Source organism: Diadema setosum, chromosome 12 (assembly GCF_964275005.1).
Source record: "Diadema setosum chromosome 12, eeDiaSeto1, whole genome shotgun sequence".
Taxonomy (NCBI): domain Eukaryota; kingdom Metazoa; phylum Echinodermata; class Echinoidea; order Diadematoida; family Diadematidae; genus Diadema; species Diadema setosum.
The window spans coordinates 7,356,792-7,379,184 of NC_092696.1; the positions used below are offsets into that span (position 1 = coordinate 7,356,792).

At 38.7% G+C, this 22,393-nt stretch overlaps 1 protein-coding gene across 1 annotated transcript; it reads left to right on the forward strand.

Annotated features, from left to right (window-relative positions):
* The first annotated feature begins 13,380 nt into the window (after positions 1 to 13,380).
* LOC140236055 (probable G-protein coupled receptor 19) lies at positions 13,381 to 14,996 on the forward strand. Its single transcript, XM_072316028.1, has one exon. The coding sequence runs from the start codon at positions 13,391 to 13,393 to the stop codon at positions 14,648 to 14,650; it is 1,260 nt and encodes a 419-aa protein (XP_072172129.1). The 5' UTR covers positions 13,381 to 13,390; the 3' UTR covers positions 14,651 to 14,996.
* The last annotated feature ends 7,397 nt before the right edge of the window (positions 14,997 to 22,393 follow it).

Below are 22,393 nucleotides of genomic sequence, written 5' to 3' on the forward strand. Positions count from 1 at the left end.
GAGCACACGTTAAGTTGGTATACTTCTCCGCTACCCGTGGTCATCGTACGTGAGAAGAATTGAGGATACACACAGCGCAGTGCTCAGCGATGAAGGCATCACAACTGGAATCTATAAACGCAGCTTTATACTGTCGGGTTACGTACGATCAAAATACATGCATGAGGAATTCGTATCAACTCGGGCATGTATTGTACTGTTGCGGGATATAATGTGTACAATATACGCTCATGCGAATGGAATATCTAACACTTATATCACCATCAATATTGGTAGTGTGCAGGCTTAAAAAAAAGAAAAAGAGGTATGCAGCCGTTTATATAACAACCACGTATGTGATATAACTGCAGAAGATCATGCAGTAAAGCCCTTGTGCCGTGAGTACAGCTCTACTGTATGTACGAGCTTGTTTACCTGCCTGTGGTGTAAAGCTGTGTAGGTTTTATGGTGTGTACCTTAATGACGGTGAATCCACAGCAAAGTGTTGCCATGGTAACGGTTGTCGAGATTCAACGCTTGTTGACATTCGATTTGGCTGATGGACGCGTTAAAGGGACAGACAGCAGCCCCCGCTGTGTGCTCCATAAAATTGACTGGGACGGTTTCGTCTTCATACTTTCACTATTCGGGTTAATCTGGCTTGATAATATTTGAAGAGATTTACGGCAAAATGAGCTAATCGCCATTTTTAAACATTTCAAAATAAGTCCATCATCAGGTAGAGCAAAATTAAACCTTTCTGGTAATACCTCACTTGTGACATAGCAATGACTATTGTAGAAGTTATGATTAAAGATATAATGTATTTACTTTTTATTTCATTTGTTTTTTAATAGCTTGAATCATAAATATCTCAAATTTAACAAGAATGGTGTTAGCTCGTTTTACGGTACAACTCTTCATTTGTTTATTATAAACTTTATAGTGAAAACATGATAATGATGAAGGCCCCTATACTGGATTTTGTTCATCCATTAGGACATCACAGCTCAAATCACTGAGGTTTGTGACGTTTGATAGTAAATTCCAGACAATTTAATGGTAAACGATATCCGTGCGAATCGTTTCCGAGGATTTAGGTTGTTGTGATAAAAAGAAATGTCATTGTCAATACAAATGCCCTACCACTGATACCAGGAACATAACAATATGTATACGGACAATTTCTCGATTACACTCTAACGCCTTAGAGTATAAAAGAACTCCTCAAAACGAACAAAATATAAGACTATTGAGAGCAAACTTTTATTATGTACCTATGCCTATCATCATGAGCAACTTTAAGGAAAGAATTAATAGAACTTGATTACGACAAATGAGTTATACAAGGATGATTAATCACCAATACATGTTGTATAAAACAAAAAGTCATGTCCCGTCATTGGGGTCATCTATGACACCATGACGCAATTAGAGGACATGACATTCCGTTTTACGCTCTGATCTAGCCATAATGCTATGTGAAATTGATAAGCATCTTAAAAAGAGATTATGTGATTGAATGTTCTCAGAGACTTAAAGGGAAAATCCAATCCAGATATTAGTTTGTCTGTTAAGAAGGAGTAAAATAATACGAGTTCAATGGTAAAATTTTGATCGAAATCGGGTGAAAAATAAGGAAGATGACATTTCAAATTTTCGCTAATTTTTCAGGAAACAGTTCTTGAACAGTCAATATGAATATGCAAATGGCAAAGTGAGCATCTGATTCCATCACAATTTGTCATATAGTTTGTAAATAAAATTTGGAAATGTCCAGTCTTTCATTCAACCGCATGCCCAAGGCTCAAATCCTGGTATATCTACCTGACCACTATTCTGAAGTTATTCAACCAGGAACAACATCACGTTTCAGACTTCAATGACAAAAGCATTGAATTTCCATCATTTTTTGTACACGATCAATGGAAAATTGTGAGGGTATGACATGGTTAACTCACTCATTTGCATATTCATATCCACTGTACATGAACTGTTTTGCAGAAATTAGCAAAACTTCAAAATGTCATTCTTACTTTTTTATTTTTCATCCGATTTCAGTCAAATTGTTATCGTTGAGCTCGTAAGATTTTACTCTTTTTGTATCAGACTAACATATATTTGGACTGGATTTTCCCCTTTAATGATGATACCCAAGTTAAAATTCTGAAAGGAATCCATTGGCAGAGCACCTATGACATAGATTATGAATAACTGAACCGAAACACAGTTGACTATGACACTTTGACTTCTGGAAAGCATGTATAAAACCTGTGTAAAATCCTGTTGTCAGGCACACCGGCATTCACAACTCATCAAAAATGATCTTTTGATAAACGAATATTCATGTAGTATGTTTTTTTTTTCATATATTTTTCTACATAATCATTTGTAGGAACTTTCAAAAGATGATAAGGCTTCTAACTTGCATACAATGTTTCGCGATCAAGCGTATGTAGTAAATATTTTCTAACTTCAGAAAAAATCCCTATAAGAACTCCATCCAGTGTGATTTCTTATTGTTTTACCATTGATTACACAAAAAAACCGAAATAAAAGAGATATAAGCACAATTCAGCAAAGAAAACTGAAAAAAAATGGCAACAACGAAGAAGCGGTGTTTATTGATAAAGTACTCAGTAAACATAACTTTGCAATTCATACCAACATGTGACAGTTCAAAAGTACAGCTGTACCGCAAACGTGACATTATGGTCACGTGTCAAAGGCGAACAAATTTAAAGATACAAATTAACATCAAGCAGACAGATGTATCTTCTCATGTCTTTAATGCGGATGCTCCTTAATTCCCATTCCTTATAATGAAAAATACAATGATACGCCTTATATAAACCCCTCAAAAAATTTTGGAAATCTGAGTTTGATCAATTTCTCATTTTCCTTAGAAATAATTTATTTGTGCTTAGTACCACACAATGATTGTTTAATTCTCTTCAAAATGATACCATACTTGTTATGATTATCGTATACATGGAGGTGCGTTGCTTACAAATATGAGATGAAGTCAGAATTTAAAAGCTGCAAAATGGCCCAATTTTTGACGCCCCTGATTTATTTACTGTAACATCAGCATTTTTATGGGGTGAAACATGTATGCGTTCAACCAAACAGATAAACGAACACACACACACACTCAGACAGACACACATATAAATACACAAACACAAACGATTATGACTCAAACCATTTTATCTCACAGAACCTCGCCACATTAACCACAACAAAGACATAAAGAAGTGAAATGGCATGGTCTTGGTTTTATTGGAGTTTCATCTTTATTTTGTCTTCATTTTGTCGTTATTTTGTCTGTACTTTATGTTTACTTTGTCTTTATAATTGTCAATTAACATGATCGGGGCTCAGTATCTGGTGGACGAGCCAAGTGCTTGCACCACCGCCTGGCACCGCGTCCTCATGATGTTGATTAGCTTCGTGATTCGCTGCTGAGGAATGGCGTTCCACTCGTCAACCAGTATCTGACGGAGTCCTACCAATGTCGTTGCATTTGCGACCCTCTTCCCCACAGCTCGGCCAAGTTGATCAAAAAATGTGCTATGGGGTTGAGGTCGGGGCTGCATGCAGGCCAGCCTATTCTAGTGATGCCCTCTCTCTCGAGAAAGCTGCGCACAAGTCTCGCTCTATGTGGTCTTGAGTTGTCATCTTTCTGGAGCATCTCAGCTTTAATTTGCCCTATGGCGCGGGCTTTTTGAACATTGCTTTCACGTGGCATCGGTACAACCATAAAACTTGATGAGCTATCAAAATTGCCTGGCATGGCACCACTGAAAACTTGGATGTGAAGTTAAGATGTCTGTTGAAATTTGCCTTCATGGCTGACCAGTTGAGAACAAAAGACATAACACACACACACACACACACACACACACACACACACACACACCCACACACACACACACACACAAATAAAAATGTTCTCTGTTTAATCTTCACGACCATTCTCGTTCATAAAGACCGTTCTTATTCATTTCGCAACTTTTCAATGCAGACCTTTTCAGACACTTTTGAGTACAGCCCTTTACTTGATAGCACAATCATAATGAGTAGGATATCATTTTAAAGAAAATTTAATAATCTTTCCATTGATATCAAGCATGTATTGCATAGTGCTTACAAACTGGAGAAATTTACAACTGAACTCAGATTTCCAAACTTTTTTTTGAGGGGCTTATTCAGTATCCCTATATTGCCAATATTTGATATCTTTAAAGCATAAATTGAAGTAAACATTTCTAGAGACAGTTTTTTTATGAAGATAGATATACTGCAGACACTGGAGTAAGGCACTCTAATAGTGCTGCCGAGATTTCAGAAAGCCATGGATATAACTCATGGTAAGTGAGTCGGCCAAATTGCATCTTAACGTTCATTGCTCGTTGCTCCGATTGACGTCAATGAGAAACGGCGCACGCTAAAAATCGTCTCGCGCTTAAATGATTCCCATATTATCTTCTTCTTCTTCTTTTTTTTTTTTTTTTTTGCTACAAAATATCTCTGTGGCATTGATCATCCATCCTGCTGTAATTGTCAATGCTACCTGAGATACCTTAACCCATTCATTGTCAATGGCAACCGCCATCCACGGCGCGCGATCGAGGGGTCAGTGGTACTCGGCCTATATTTTTCCTGAGACAGTGAAAACTCATTGTCATTATCTACACATTGACAGTCATTGCATTGTTTTGATAGATTTCATGATTTTGTTGTAGTTGTAATATATTTACTTTTTTTTCTCTCTCTAAATTTGAGAGCATTGTCGACCCTGTCGTACGACTGATGGCAATGCATATATAAGGGGAATCACCCGTATTAACTTTCGTTGTACCAATATTGTCCTCGAATAACATCCATTATTCTGCGCGGCTGCGGCAGTCTTATGAGTCTATGCGAACACGCTTTGTTCTGGTAATTTGTTGCAGGGAAACCGTGTTTGTTTAGCTCACATTGTGCTTGTATGCATGGACTCAGCAATTATTACTACTGTAGTTGTCTGTAGGTAGAAATTGCCCATGATACGTTGTCTCTAATTTGAGCGCGTGAGTCCTTCATTATGAGACACATCGCCGGACAAATAATGTATGCAGAGTACTCCGTGGTAACAAATTAATGAAGGGTTTGTTTGCAAAAACAGATAAGTCCATTTTTGAAGATTTTGAAGTACGATCTCTGTCATAAAGTACAAAATAATACCTTTTAAATGATATATTGGTCACTACATATAAGGTATATTTTTGAAGTTATGGTCAAAAGAAGCAAAATGTTTCTTATTCCTTTATTTTTCTTGACCTTTAATCGCAAATATCTCCATTTGGCAAATATGGACTCATCGGTTTTTGCAAACAAACTCTTCAAATGATTGAGCAAGATTTTCCGCTGGAACCGTGTGATATCACGCGAAATGATAGCAGGTAAATAAATTGTAGTCAGCACGTGCCACACCTGTCTGCATGCACACACACATATACGGCTATTTTTTTTCTTTGTTTTCCTCTGTGCTTGTTTATTTCTGTTGAGCATTATTCTATTTTCGTTTGAACATAAAAGCCGGACTAATATTTACACAATAAGGCCTATATATTTTGTCCGTCCTTGTTTCGTTCTTGTCCTTTCTGTCTGTCCGTCCGTTTCATCTGTCGTCATTATGTCAAGATTTTCATACATGGAATCCTTGACTGATCTTGAGATTCTCTTATCTTCTAGAGTGATTAACAAAAACTTACAAGTTGTGCTTTTGTTGTGGATATCTCTTCCCATACAAAGATAAAAATATATGGTTCTTTATTCAAATTCATGAAATGAATACATGGTTCTTGTCGCTTAACTAATTGTCAATTTAAGATCGAAATAATTACCACGACAAAATTACTATGACAATATTATTATTGAAATACGTGCAATTTGAAATTCTTTACTCGTGCCATAAGCGATAAGACCATATACCTGGTCTTACATTATATGGAAATGAATTATTTGAATTGAATTTAATTGAATACAAAATTAATTGCTTATCTTGTAAGAACGGTAAAATTGGGGGAAACCTTCTTCCTCTTGGATCCTGCAAAGTTGTCGCGCCACCAAACTTTGAAATTTAAAGGTTTTAATGACCCAAACGGGCCAACAGAGGAAAGCAGTTTGTTTCGAGCCCTGGTCCATTAGATGCTTTCTCTGATAACAAGCATGCTGCCTAAAAAGCGAATAATCCATATCTGCAGTCTATAAGGTGTGTGTACAATTATTAATTGTAGATAGTAAGTTCTCTATCCAGACATTTTTGGTCGTGAGATAAAATACCTTCAGACCTGTCGTAAAGAACTGTATACCAGTCCTCTCTGGCCCGAATTCACGAAGGTGGTAAAATCTTGTCCATGGTTTAAACCATGGAGCTACTCTCTGTTAGTAGCTCCATGGTTTAAACCATGCATGGGCAAAGACCATGGAGCGCCAAGTGTCGCATGGAATATTACTCGTTACGAAGTGACTGTTTTCGTAACGAAATAGCCCATGCGACACTTGGCGCTCCATGGTCTTTGTCCATGGTTTAAACAATGGACGAGGTTGTACCACCTTCGTGAATTCGGGCCTCTGTGCCTGACCTAACAATGTAAACGTGATGTATGATCATGGTCATTTGTAATTGAGAAAAGGATTGTAATTGAAATGGCTTTAAAATGATTATGATCTTCTTTCGACTTTGTCGAAGATGGCGCCTTTGATCCTTTGATCATATTACGTTATGACTTTGTGATCACAAGCTGACTTTTTTTTTCATGCTGAAAAGTAATGCATCTTGGTACATAGGCTTACGTGGTCTGCATAAATTCGACTTGTAATCGGTGATAATGACTTTACAGCCGTAAGGGCTATAAATGCACGCAGTTCCTCTTTTCTTTCATTTAAATGAATGATTTGAATGACTTGAGTCGTATGCTGCTAGTCGTATAGGCACAAATACTACTGCTCCTCAAATTCTAAAACCGAAGTCAAATAATCATGGCGAATCCAATGTCACCGCATGCATTGAACGGAGAAAAAATCAACACAGCGAACTTCATCCCAATGAGTACAAAGTCCACACATTCCGTTTAATGAGTGCTCCATATAATTATTCGTGTCTGATACGTTTCCATGACAACGTTGGCATGGTGTGGACTAGAATTCAGATCTTCTGTTATTAGGATTACATGCTTTTTTCACAAGGTTCCGTTTAATCCTATGTGCAATGGATTATGTAGTTCATGTTGCTATTTTGCTGTGTTTTCTCACACGATTGCCCTAAGGTCTGATTGTTTTTGTGTTCCTGTATTCGTTTTGTTTTTTTTATTTCTATCATCAGGCGCTGCAGCGTATAGTTTGGCATGACATTTATTTACACACTGTAATCCAAGTCGTTGACATAATACAGCAGATGTTGTTTTGTTTGTATGTGTGTGTGTGTGTGTGTGCGTGTGTGTGTGTGTGTGTGTTTGTGTGTGTGTGTTTAAAGGCAAGATCCATGCAGTAAATGGCATCACAGTTGCGTTATTTGTCAATGTACGACTAACACGTATGCAGAGTGTATTTTGATAGCCGAGGAGACGTCGAATTTGTAGCTGGATACAAAAAGGGTTGGTGAGGCATGTACTGGCCAGCCACTGTCTTATTTTCCCCCCTAACACCAACGAGAAACATTAAAAGAGCTAACTTCAAGACAAACACTTCGATGCAATCAAGCACGGTGGTAGTGGACTAGCCAATTTAAATTCCTCAAAGACAATAAGCCAATGCACCGCATCAGAATATCGCACCCACACGGTCAAGCCTTCGAGGTGTTATCGAGAGTTTCAAAAGATTATAAGGCATTGAAGTTTGGAAAGGAGTTAGCTTAGGTAGCAAACTTTCGGTTCATTTTTTGTGAACAATGCATTGAATCACAAGGTTTGAGATTTTACTGCGTGACTATTTGCAACGCTGTCATGGTATAACTGTGATGAAGGATCACAGTGTCGTGTGTGCATGTCTACGCATTAATAACAACCAATCATATTCGAAACGACGAACTTCTGAATTGCTAATTTACTCAAAGAGAGTTGTTTTTGTAAACATTTGTGTGACATATTTTGCCCAACCTCTACAGTTTGTAACCTCATAATATTGCCTTGTGAAAGCGCTTCGCATCATACACTACACGCCATTCGGTGAAAAAGGCTTGATCTTATTTCCAGATACTGTTTGTAGTCAGCGTTAACATAATATTATGCTGTTCACGCACCACGAGAAGTAGCAGCCAGGATATAGTGCTGTTCTTAGTAGTATTTTGAGTGAATTAACTGGCTTGCTGTGGGTAAGGTTGTACAGTGTTGCACTCAAAGATTTTAATTTTTCCTTTTTGTAACGCAAGAACATGAGTCTCATTCTCGTCTGGGCTTACCAAATCTCTGGGCAATAAGAACGTGTCTCTTTGCCTAGATGTAAAGCTGGGTAATTGGAAATCCCCAGACAGTAATTAAGGTAGTTTTTATGATGAATTATTATTGTCGGTATTTTTAAAATCATTAATTATCAATATTACTCTTATTATCACCAACTTTATCTTCATTATCAGCATCAGCATCATCATTATCATCATCACTATTTTCAATATAGCCATAGCTGCACTGCTTTGGTATCTACATTGTATACTCCGAATCAATATTTCAGTGACATCGTCCGTAGATATGAAGAAAGTGTGTGCACAAGATATGATATCATTGTCAGGCACCACACGTATTTTATTAGGGGACTTGCGATTCACGGGGGATTCAACACGTAGAAACATGCAGATCGGGCCGTGATTGACCGTGTTTGGTTGACAATGGAGCCTGAGGAACTAGAGATTATTATCACCAGTAGGTGGAACCCAACGTGTGCACAATACGCATGTTGGCTCGTGTGCGCCATTATGGCCAAGATAATACAATAATGAATAATTGCCTGAAGCGATTCTGTTGTGCTTCCGATGCACATGATGTCCCACCGGTGTGTGTGTGTGTGTGTGTGTGTGTGTCTGTCTGTCTGTGATTCACGTTGCAAGCAGTGGTACAAAGATGGCGCCTGTAATAGCAAGCATATACACACACGTATCGTATTACTGGCGTCCTAATTTATTCGCCTGCTATACAAGTGAGTGTCACGCTTCACGTACTGTATGCTTTGTTCTTGGCGAAATGGCGGACGAAGATTCTAATGACTGTATCTATTGTTTGTGTTGTCTTTACTACGCTATTGGTGACTATAGTGCTGCTTTGTACGAGTATAGGCCCTTTACAATAGCCATGAGCTTCTGTTAGCCCATGTGGACATGCTCTTTCGACGGAAGATTTTTCAGCGTTCCTCTTTCTTTTTTTCTTTTTTTTTTTATTATAGAATGCCAATATTTACATATCGGCATTCTAATAGAAAAATTATAATTTTGTATATTGTAACGTGAACGGCGTTGAAATTAGATTTGAAAATACGAGCGTGTTATGTTTTGCACTTGTAGCAAAAAGTAGCCTTTGTTGAAAAATGGGAAAAGACCCAACTTTTTGTGCCAAGAGTTATGCCAAGGAACCGCAAACATTTACCTTCAGTCGATTATAGTTATGAATCCGGACTTCAGGGTGATGTCTCAAAGATTTCAGATCAACCTAAAATTATGGTATGTCACTAACTTCCATCAGCTTTTCGGAACAGCATCCATCTCAAAATACAGGAAAAATCCTCATTTATTTTATCAAATTGTATTTTAGCGGCTGCGTGAAAAAAAAAAAAATACACTCTCAAAAATTTCAATTTTCATTAGGAAGTTAGAACAACATTGAAGACACTCGCAGCGTATTACTATAACTCTAACTTTTAAGGTCGACTTACATTCTTTGTGAAACACTCTTCAGGTAGGCAACGCTGTCATCATTTTGAAATGCCTACATATCAACACCTCGCTATTCATTTAGCTTCACCTCTCATCGTTACGCCCGTTGCGTAAACATTTTAGGGAAATTGGAGACGCCGTGCTAAGTGGCTAGCAGAGTCGAGAGCTGATGTCCGCCTTCCCCGGCCCGATCGCCCGCCATTGATGTATCACCCTCTGACATTTTCCACGGTGAAGAAGGGATGACATATTATGAAAGACTCACGTTCGCTAAATTTGACTTTATGTCACACCTTTATGGAGGCGAAGTGATCGTACTCGTGCATTGCATTTTAAATGTCATTGCGTTTTTGCTTTATTCGCTGTTGGTCTCTTACTGTACTATACAGTGCTTCTTCAACATCAAGAGGTGTTTTTTTTTTTTTATTTAGTATACACGTAACGGACAAAAGGATTTCAACCATTTTTATACATAGGCTTATAACGACTTAAATGGACTGTACAGTACTGGTTGAGGTGGGGATTCATGTTTTGAACATTCCTAAGTGAGATAATGAGAAACCTCTTATGAAATATGAAAGAGCATGTAATTTTAAGAAGGATTCAACGTTTATTTGATGAAAATTGGTTTTCAAATGGCTGAGATATCAAAAAAAAAAAAAAGTGACAGGCCACGCCTTATATTAGGATCTCTTTGTTTCACCTTGTTTTTGGATATCTCAGCCATTTGCCAACCGATTTTCATCAAACAAACGTTTGATACCCCCTAGAATTACATGCTATTTGACATATCATAAAGTGGTTTCCGAATATCTTGCAAAACGTTATAAGCTAAATCTTCACCTCGACCAGAACTGTACACACCCTTTAAAACGGTGTAAATATTTCACTTCCATTGTTTCTTTTTCTATAATTGTACGTCTTTTTTTTACAGCTTCTGCTTAACTGTTACAGCTACTATTACTATCCCATCACCATCAAAACTTCTTCTTTTATCTCTCCATGATATTAGATAGTATTTGTACCAACACGAGAATAGCACTATCAGCACGAAACTCACATGATTTCTGACGGCGTCTTATACCAAGAATAATACACCTTTGTAGTATTGTTTTCCACAATATGTCGCTGCATGTGACCTTTGATACTGTACATTGTATAACATTGGATTGCCTACAAGCTGCAGCAGCAACCAAGTGTAGGCTTCCGTCATAAGCTTGACTGCATTATAATGTCCTTGCAGTTAGATTTGCTTCTCCTAATTTCATTTCACTGTATTGCCACGATAACTATGCGCTGAAATATCAACCATTCTCTCTCTTACCATCAGATTCTACCCAGGTATAATCCGATACTTCTGTCCCATGCATTCACTGGGCTAAATTTATACTCATGGTACAGTTCCGCCATAATACAAAATCCAAAATAACCAAGCACATCAGGTCGCAATCTTCATTTATTTCATTTTAATTTCATTTGTTTTTATTTCCTACAACAATAACAATAGCAAAATCTACCTGTACCATTAGAAAACCCCCAAAACATAACAACCTCGACCCTCTCCTACGTCAACACAATTGTATACTCTCTCACTTTCCTCATACTTCTTTTTTTTTTTTTGGTATTAAAACGTCGTATAGAATGTAGAGAATAGGGACAGCAAGGACAGCGAACGAGTAGCTCATACGATGAGAAGATTAAAGTTGGGTCAAGGATAACGTGCTTACTACACTAAATAAATTCGGCCTTTTGCGTGTTTTTTTATTCCAGAACAAGTCCGAGAAAGCAGAAAAGAAATCTATAACTCGTTGCTCTAGGGAAGTTGGACAATGATTAGTCCGTATGCGCTTTTCTTTGCAAGGCGGCACACAACGGGTTAAATAGGCAGCGAGCCTGCGATGGAAATCTCTGAGCTGAAAGTTGATTTTGTCTGCATTGTCTTCTCCAGAAATTGAAGTTTACCCTTCACTAGGTGCGAGGACGTGTGCTTACGTGTCTTTCGCTTTCTTAATGGCGCCGTGTTGGTAGTATTTTTTTAATATAATTTCATTTTTAAACGAAAATAACGAGTGCATTCTGGATAATAAAGTGAACAAAATATTGAATCGGTCGAAATGAAAAAAAAAAAGGAGCTAGCTTTAGATTGTGCGACGATGATCGGCGTGAGGGAGATGAAAACAGCTTTTTATTCTTGCATTTTTGGTGGTGTTTTTTTTTTTGTTGGTTATGGTGGTGCTGTTTTTTACTATCATCGCCCATTTTTAACTACAGCCTGTGCAATGTATTAAAGTGATTGCAATGAAACATGGATACAAAATTCTTTGTTCTATTTGAACAAGCTCGGTCTTGTCGGTTCAGACAAGACATTTCAATATCATTTTACTCTGATGTGACATTCCCATATTTTGAAAAGCTTATCCTGATGAAAAGACACTAAATCGTATGGATGCTCAGGAACACATCACTTTTATCTTTCATTGATTCAGATAAAATGTTTCGAATAAAACTATCCCTGCGTTGTCCTATATGCAGGTATACTTATAGCCTATAATAGTTCCTGAAGTTCAACCCCAGCACATGTGTGCACATCTGCGGACAGATATGCATTATGATTCTCCTTCACGCCCAATGTGTATACAAGTGGGTGCATGGCAGTGCTGCAATCCTAATGTAGGAGCTATCTTGGAGAACAGCGTGAACTCTGAAGCCACCCCCAGCCTCCCCCTTTTTTAGGGATTGCATGTATGCTCCCTATATCTTATGTATAAAGCAGTATTTTTTTCGCGCGACCCAAGCATTACTATTTGGTGTTATATTGGAACCGGGAAAAAAAGGGACATTCAAAAAGGGACATTTTTTTTCTTGTAGTGCTCTCGAGAAATTACAAAGGAGGCTATACCTCGAAAATCATATGAAAAAGATTATTTTTCATTCGGCATTACTTCACTTTGAAAAGTATAGATGGGCCTACAAATAACATAGCATAACATAATAAGACACTGTAATAGCAGTTACCTGGGATAAGGTGGGATGTCTGAATTGAGATAGGAGATTAGAACGAGAGCTGTCTTGAGATTTGGGAGTGCTTTGGAAAGTGTTTTGGATATAGGGGATCTTCAAGGAAGGAACAGTCTAAGACAATCTCGCCAAAGGGGCAGGGGTCAGAAATTTTGGACACACGCGTACCTTATTCAAACAAAGGTGGGGGCTAAAGAAGGCATCAGGGCAAAATGAGACCAATCACTCTAAATTCCTTAGATTGAAATAGATTTATAGTCAGGGACCTATCCAAACGTTGGATTGAAGTTTTCAATCTAATAGAGTTAGAATTCAATCTTATTCGATTGAAACTTTCAATCCAATTTTGGATTGGTCCCTGACTACAATCTATTAGATTGACTTTCAATCCACGGGATTTAGAGAGATCGCTGTCTTAATGACCCTTCGGATGTAAACTCTAGTCTTATTTTCATACTCTATTATCACAGGTAAGGACGCCGTAGAATGAGCAGTGTACCAGCCACGGATGTCTTCAATTACACAACTGAAGTGACAACAGAATTGGAACAGACAAGTTGGTGGCCTGCCCAGAGGAATACTACATTATGGATTGATACGAAGGTTGGTGGATCACCAAAATTGGACCAGGAACAAGAAGGCGTTTCGGTAACCACCATGAGCTTCGGTACCGTCTTGGAGGCGTTCGCTGCCTCCCTGATGTGCCTGGTGTGCATATTCGGCAATATACTCGTCTTGATTGTGGTGCAGCGAAGCCGGAGGTTGCAGAGCACGACAAACTACTTCGTGATATCGCTCGCCGTTGTGGATCTTATCATGGCCATGTTCTGCATGCCCTTCCTTATCGGAGGGATCGTGGCCGGTGAATGGGTCTTCGGGTCGTTCCTCTGCATGTTCGTTCGATTCTTACAGTACATGAAACCGGGTGCATCAGTATTCGTCCTTGTAGCGATAAGTATCGATCGATTCTACACGATACTGTATCCCCTCAGCTTCAAAATAACGCGAGGGAAAGCAAAGAAAATGATAATCATCAGCTGGTCATTTGGCATCTTGATATCCTGCCCAGCTTTTTACTTTTTCTCGACAGTGACTCTGGTGGGAGACACCCGGGAAGTTTGCCAGCCGTTCGTATCATCCGAAGCAGCGGGCATCATGTATGTCACAGCACTGTTGTTGGTGGAATACCTCTTGCCACTTTGTATCCTCGTGATAACGTATGCTCGTGTGTTTCGTCACATTTGGACCGTTGGAGTGGGTGGACGTTCTTTGCATCGGACTATGAATAGCGTTCCGCGCGCGAAGGTCAAAACTGTCAAGATGCTCATGATAGTCAGCGGAGTGTTTTTCATTTCATGGTTGCCATTTTTTGTTTCACAGGAGTGGTTTGTCTGTGCCATGAGGGATAGCTTAGCCCAATCAGATTTTCGCATTTATTCGGTAACTTTGTGGATATCGCTGGCCGCCTGCGCGTGGAACCCCTTCATCTACTCGTGCTACAACCCGAACTTCAGGCGGGGTTGCAAGGAAGTGCTGTGTATCTCCACGATGAAGTGTTACCGGAAGGACACGTACGCCATTACGAATGCGTCAAAGCTCGCGCGGAAAAACCACGTGGGTGTCTTACCAGACGTCCTCGATACAGGACGCTCCTTCACTACCTACCGTGCGTTTGATCGGGACGCAAACGGAGACAAGAAAATGGCGTGGCCGTTACCCACAAATTCGTCCACAACCTATTTATAGCCTGAGCATTAGTGTAGAAATTAATTTTCTTTCAATACGCGCGGCAATATTTTCGTTTCTAAAAATATGATTCATGCCTTGACGCACAAAAGTGAGACCCCTTCATTAAGAATGCGGTTTTTACGGTTATCTAGGCTAAAAAGTAACGACATTAAATTTTGCTGTTGTTGCCGTTGTCATTAAATCTTGATACATTGTCTTTATTCAGTCTGAATTAATGTTTAAGTGCCCACCTATTTAAGCGACGATATAGCAAGGTTAGGACCAGTGTATCGTAGATCGATACTGGGAGCTCTGCCCATGCACAACCTCACACTTATATATGTCTGGGTTATAATACATTATACGTGCAATATTCATTTCTCTATATTTTTGTCGTCAAATGAGCCATAAGCCAAAAGAAGATGAGTGTGTATATCACGAAACGCCCCCCCCCCCCCCTTCATCCAACCGCTTCTGCAGCAAATAAAAAAATGCACAAATTACTAGTACACTACACCCGCCTGGCATCAACTAGTAAAATACCAATAGCGAATGCACAGAAGACCTTTATGACAATCGCATCCCGTTTCGATACAGTCAATCACTCCGACCAGATATCTTATATTTAAAGAGAACACTTTCTGTAGTTGATTAACTGTTCTCGATAAGAAATCTCTTGTCTGCAGGAAAAAAACAACAACACATAAACGCCATTTGTTCAGAAGTAATTAAGTAAACCAGGAAAAGGTCTGGTAGTGATAATTCTTCTGCCATTTATGTTGGACCAGTGCATTGTTACGATATTGACCACGTCCTACTTTATTGAAATCCCACAGATACATCTGTATGCCACTAGAGGTTGAGTTTGAATCCCATGTATCTTTACCCAGGCTTTACTTTATACAGGAGGCTTATACATGATGACCAGTCCATGGTTAGTAAACAGTAAACAGATTGTTGTGTAGTCCTATAATGTATAGTCATCTGTTTCGAAATGAGATGTGGCTAAAACTATGGTGCATTATGGTTGGAAGAAGACTGGCTAATGGTCTCAATAATTCATGCGAAGATGATTGTGCATTAAATGACGCCAAACGAAACATTTTCTGTGTTCTTAATGTTCATGCTGCTGTATCATTTGTGTCCAGTTGTCATAATTTCAAAGTACTACCAGTATGTAAGCAGCAGTCATTGTCTTATGTAAGGAAGAGCATGATGTTCTTACCATGGATTAGTCCGATCCCCTACACACTTCCACCCACTCTTATCCCCCTCAAAATCCACGCTATAATGGGCCTACACACGCATGCACACATACACAGTCATACACACACAGAGGACCTCAACATGCCATGGCAGGGCTCGGCCCGGGAGAACAGTGGATAAATGACTCTGTAACGCAACTCCCAAGATCACTTAATACAATAAATTCTACCGCAAGTCCATGCAGTCTACTCACATTTTTACCTGGTAGAAGTCTCGACGGCGGCCTCAACATACCGCGACAGGGCTCGTAAATGAAGTATCATTCCCTTTTAGAGCCGGAACGCGCCTTGAAAAAAACTTAGTACGGCAGATACGAAAGCAGATAGACTTGGAACGACAGAAGAAGATTCAATTGAGGTCATACCCCCCCCCCTTCAAACTTTGTATAGGGCTATAAGAAAATTACGACAGTATTCGTATGCCCACAAGATAATTACCTCGTTCTCCTCCTGCAATAACAGTGATGATAATTAAAAAAAAAAAAGTTTCAACGCTCCGCAAAAACAACATCCAATGTTTCTGTCATTAAAGGTGATCTAGTGGATGAGGTACAGGTGTAACGAATTGTGGTTATGATAGTAATAAAAGACGGCATTGGTATGCATATCTGGATAATCGGAGGTTATGTAAGTACTAGCTTTTATTCCTATAGTTGCAAAAAAAAAAAGTCTCTATGAATAAATTATGCTAAGATATAATGATTACTCTATGAATAAATTATGCTAAGATATAATGATTACAGTATTACTGTAATCATTATATCTTAGCATAATTTATTCATAGAGACTTTTTTTGCAACTATAATGCAAATAAGATAACATCTTTGAAACTGTTATTACGTTCTTTCAATATTGTTTCATCAATTGTTACACAATCATGTTTACATGCAAATTAATGATTCTTCAAGTTGAGTTTCTCATCGTAAGCTGTTTGATCGAGTAAATTGTCCTTCATTGACGCAGGTGTTTATTTTCGTCGATCAGATACAATTCCTTTCCAATTATGTTACATAATGAATATGAGATAGGCACGATCATTACACAGTAACTTCAGGGAAGGAGGCTACATGTATTAAGTGTGAAATCTGCATGTTAATATCTGTGATTTATAGTTGTTGTTTTTTTGTGTTTTTTTTTATTCATGTTCCGTATTCCACATTTCATATTCAGGTTTCGTATTCCATTTGATTTCGACGTAAAATATGTTTAACACAACAGTCAATTTTAGACATAATTTCACAAATGTATAAGGACATGTAATGTAATAATGTGTAGATATGAGGAACCTACTAAAAAGCAATGCTTGTAGGATGTAGGTTCCAAAGAAATAATATAGGCGTTTAGTACAACATGCTAATTACGAAAGATGACGAAACACATGCGAAATTCAGTATGTCGAGATTATAATAAAATCTACGGAATGTACAAAATAGTTTATAATGTTCAAGGTAAAACTCAAGGATTCAATGCTACGTAGAATTGCAATATTGGTTTCGTTCGTTCCGTACACCTCTAGTCCAAAGATCTATACATGACCAAAACAACATCCAATGAGCTAATCACAATAAATATGTGAACATGACGCATGTTACATGCGAGTACATTTGGTGTGTATTGTAGTGGAGTTTGGACAAGCCGCGAAGGTAACAAAACAGGGCCTCGATATTATAAAGAATTACGGGGGAGGGGGAGGGGACGCCGAGTATACGGAAGAAAATAAATGCGAACGACTGCCCCCGACGTTCTAAATTACAATGCAACGATTCCTCATTAGGTTCAAATTGTCGTTCCTGACTCGTCTTTGCAGTGGAAGCAACGAGAGAAGAAAACCCTGTCTACGTTATACCCCTATAGCATAGGACTACTGTGGAAACATACGAAGAAAAAAAAAAAAGAAGGAAAACAAAAGGATCCCGTATATGGCTGTGGTTAAATAACAGAGCTACTGCAGTAAATACAGACTTTTTACATGTGAGATCTAAATATTCTCAAATGTCTCCAGGTTATCTGAGCGCGCAGATATCGTGGCGGGAGAGTTCATGTACAATGTATTATCTAAAAGTCAGCGTACTTAAAAGAGAAGGTGTGATAACACATATGCGCAAGCCGTATATAAGTCAGATTATTTTGGTCATGATGATATGAGAGTGAAAACCTTTGACGCAGCAAAACCTGGCCAGCAGACACACGTGGCTGGTCACGATGCATGGCATCATTGTTTCGCCCAAGTGTTTACCGGCACCCGATCTGTGTTAGATATGAAGCCCTTGCAATGACGTCATTATAGTCAGGGACGTACGTCGACCGTTGATATCCGGCCAAGGATACTCGGCCGTGAAGTTGCAGTCAGAGTCATGAAGAAAAAGAATTGCACTTTCATAAAGCTTTCTCACACCAGCGACTGTCCCTGCAACCATTCGCTTTCGTAATTCAACTCTGTGATCACAGACGCTGTAAATTACCATCTGATACAAGATAACACTCTCAAGGGGTAAATATGGACGTATGTCTGCAAAAACAAAGGCAGTCAAGTCACATTTCGACGTCACAGTTCTTGAATTTAATTGTATACGTCTTCAGCCATGATTCTTGATACTTGTTTTGCGTCAAGATCAGTAATTTGTTATGTGCGACATTACCATTTCCCTTCGTGATTAAGGCATTTCGAAAGTTAGGATGAGAGGTTGGAGTAGGCCGACACTTTTCACAAATATAACTATTTACACATTTGTGGAGGCGAAATGAATTTACATTTGTGTCAAAATCAGCGTGGCATGCACAGACATCACTGCTAACTTCAACCTCACGAACAAAACACCAGATTGAATCAAAATAAAAGTCTGGCGTAATTTCGTCACACCAGTACACTTTTGCGGCATGAGAGACAGGTGATTTGTTACAGATTGGATTGGAAGTGTAGTCATTGGTTGACTACACCTCTAACTTACAAACATCACAGATGAGCAGATGCAAAGCTGTCGCCGTGATGGAACAATCGATTAAACAAAATGAAATTAAGATGACCATACTCATGTTTCTGTGATATGGTAATCTGCACATTCATTGTACATGCATTCTCCTCGATCGTACATAAAACACTGCACTATATCATTAATTTTAGTGCCGCTTTTGAAATTTTGTTTCTTGCGTTGCTGGGTTTCATCAGATTGTGAGCGAATGACGTCTTGATTTCATTATACCAAACGTCTATTTATTTCTTCCCTTCATTTTGTCCCGTACTATTAAGGGAAGACAGTCAATTCCTCTTTGGGCGATATGTGGGCTCTTATTGTTTTCGTGTAACAAGAAATTTGTATCGAGCAACACGCAAGCTTCCTGAACGTACACCAAAGATGTTTTTTTTTTTCTTCTAAATATTGCAGTTACCTAGTGCATTTCAAGAAATTAGTTTAAGTCAGATAGATCTGTCAAGATTTAATCTTTATTTTTTAAGTTTTGATAATAAAAAGGGGTATGTCTTGTTGCTCGTGTTGGAATCAACGTCTCTTCTATATTGGTCCCTCGTATTTTGTAGGCCGAAAGGATATGGTGAACGAGCACCCCAAGAAACCCTCATCCTTCCGTCAATCATGGTGGTGTTACACCGTACCTGTCCTGACGTTTCCCGAAACCCCGGATGTAGAACATTTCTTTTAATTTATATAAAAAACGAAACGGGCTGAACGTGACACCAGTCTGTTATTAGCAGTGTCCGGAGCGTTTCTTATCGATTCCCTCTATCGATTTTCAAGCAGTTTTTGGATCAAATAAAAAGCGTGAAAAATAAATATCGATCAGAGTGATTGGGTTATTATGGCTGGAATCACGTGTTATTGAGTGAATTGATACAAAAAGTGACAAGCCTGAATAGAGCAGATGATGTTTGACAATGTTGCTATCTACCAAGTCCAAGGCGTATGATGTGCTATTGGTGAGGGGATATCATTAATTCGAGAGTTTGTTCTGCACAGCAAGTTACTGCGTATTGGGAGAAAAGTTCACGTCGTTCCGAAAAGTACACGACCGTTCTGAAAAGGATCATGTTTTATCCAAAAGAGGTCGTGTCTTGAAATTAGTTTTAAAGATTGTGGGAAATCGTACAGGCATTGTCATTGATATGCTCTCTGAAAGAATATTGCAATAAAAGCTTGTGAATCATAGAGACCTTAGAGTCAAAGTCTTCATAAGCTATCATTGGTTATTGTTACAGTTTTCATATATAAAATGACTTTCACCTTGCAACGCCATTGATGGTGTCACCTGTGCTAGAGCAGAGTCAACAGTTCCTTGGATAGGATTGTGATCAACATTTGTCTGTCAGCAAAATAAATATGAAACGTCGAGGTAGTATGCTTTTCAGTTAGGATATAAAAGTGTTAATAGGAAAACATTCTTTATACATCCGCGACTTGAATGGACTGCAAATTAGGAGACGTCGCGGGGATGTCGCGGAGACATCTCCGAGTCTCTTGAAGGCGTCGCGGAGAAGTCTACGTGACCAGCGAGACACGACTCCCACTATAACATCAAGTCGCCACCAAGTCTCCAAGTTCAAGACAAGGAGGTACCCACTTTACTAGAGTCAAAGATTGAAGAAGAAGGTGATATGATGGAGCGTGGAATTGGGTCTATATGAAGAAACCTTAATATTTCATCTGGTCGTTCTGCTGGTTCAGAACTTGAAATGACTGTCGTCCTCTTAAATTAGCTTTAGTGTGACTTTTTTTTCGATTGATTTGATTTGGTTTGATTTGACTTGATATGAAGAAATCAAATTAATGAATACATTATTAGCATAATGTGTCAACAACACTGCCATTCTTTAAACTTGACGTTTCACCCAACATATTTGTAATATATACACTGTTCAACAACTGACAAAACATTAGCCTGAGGGGCATTTCATGAAGCGTTTTGGTCGGATATTTTTCTGACAAACTGTTACAAGCTACTGAAATCCTTGCATCTGATTGGCTGAGAGCAAATTTGTCCGACAACTTTGTCAGACAAAATGCTTCATGAAATGCCCCCCTGATGACACTGCTTAGCTCCGTTGTCATGGCAACACCAGTCTGCCGAAGGTCCAGTGAAATAAAAAAGAAAGCAAAAAAGAAAACAGTGAGACAAACGAGGAGGAAAATAGAGAGAACTGCATGCACGGTTGAAATTTGAATTAAAGAGAACTCCATGAGTGCGATTATACACTGTAGTACCAGCATCGGGTATTTATATAGGAAAATATACGCAAGCGGGGAAAAAAAATTATACAAAGACAAAAACATTCGAAATATTCATAGACCAATCCTGGGACTGTGCTAAAACAGTATGCAATACCGGTGCGATATGGTATTGTAGGTTGTTGCTAGGCAACCGCATTGTAACTCATTGTCATCCCGAAGTTCCTGAATTATTGAGAGCCGCTGCTCCTCTGCCAGTCTACTGAAACAGTATCGTATTACCTCTTACCTTACGCACGGCGGCCAGCACGGCGTACTATCATACAGATTTATACCATCGTACCCGATGGAGGATGATAATTATTAAAATACAGACTGGCGCCACGAGTCATGCTTGCTAGAAATTTCTCGTAGGGGACGGCATGTGTTGAGTTGAGTTGAGTTTATCTGTTCAATCGCGGGAGCAAGCTTGCTATCAGCTACGTATGAGCTGTTTTTCAGCGAGGCCGTGAAAGTATAACAAAACATAAAAATCATACAAAGAAGAAATTGCAACTAAAAAATAACACGATGTAATCATTACATACGAACGCAAATAATGAAAAAGTCACAAAGTTTACAATGTATAAGTGCAGATTAAAAATAAACATGTGACAAATTGGTGGAAGATGGTAATTACATATATAGGCATTGTGTACTATTTAGAGAAGTTTAATGTGCAGTACTATTCTAAAGGCTGCAATTCACTTTGGCATGATGTTAGAGTCCAATACCTCAATGAATTATAAAATTGTTCATTTTGGCTGACGATTTCCGATACAGCACGATAAATATGTCAATTCGTGTGACAAAGAGGGACAAAAATATCCAAGCGATTTTTAATGGATTTGTTCCCTTTTCTCTCCAACGCGGGATGGGAAAAAGAACACGTGCCCTACAGGAGCCCTGCGTATCCTCTACAGTGAAAATACGCGAGTGTTGGGTTGTCTGACATACGACCTTGTATTGCATGTGAAAAAATTGTAAAACAAAGAACAACAATAGAAAATAAAAAATAGGTAAACATGTGACGAACGGAAAAGCACTGTGGAAATCAATTGTGCTGCACAGTTTCTTTTTTTTTTAAATTTCCATTACTTCGTGCACCAGAGTAATAGAGGCAGAGTAATAGGCATAGGCAGAGTAAAGGCAGAGTAATAGATTTATATGAACATGTGAGTTCGTTTGTTTGTTTGTTTGTTTTCCTGTATGTGTGTGTGTGTGTGTGTATGTGTGTGTCTGAGTGTTCGTATATTTTTTTTTTTCTGCCTCCTAATGAT

Excerpts from the sequence above, each read along its gene's own strand:
- LOC140236055 (XM_072316028.1), top strand. The coding sequence starts at position 13,391 with ATGAGCAGTGTACCAGCCACGGATGTCTTCAATTACACAACTGAAGTG.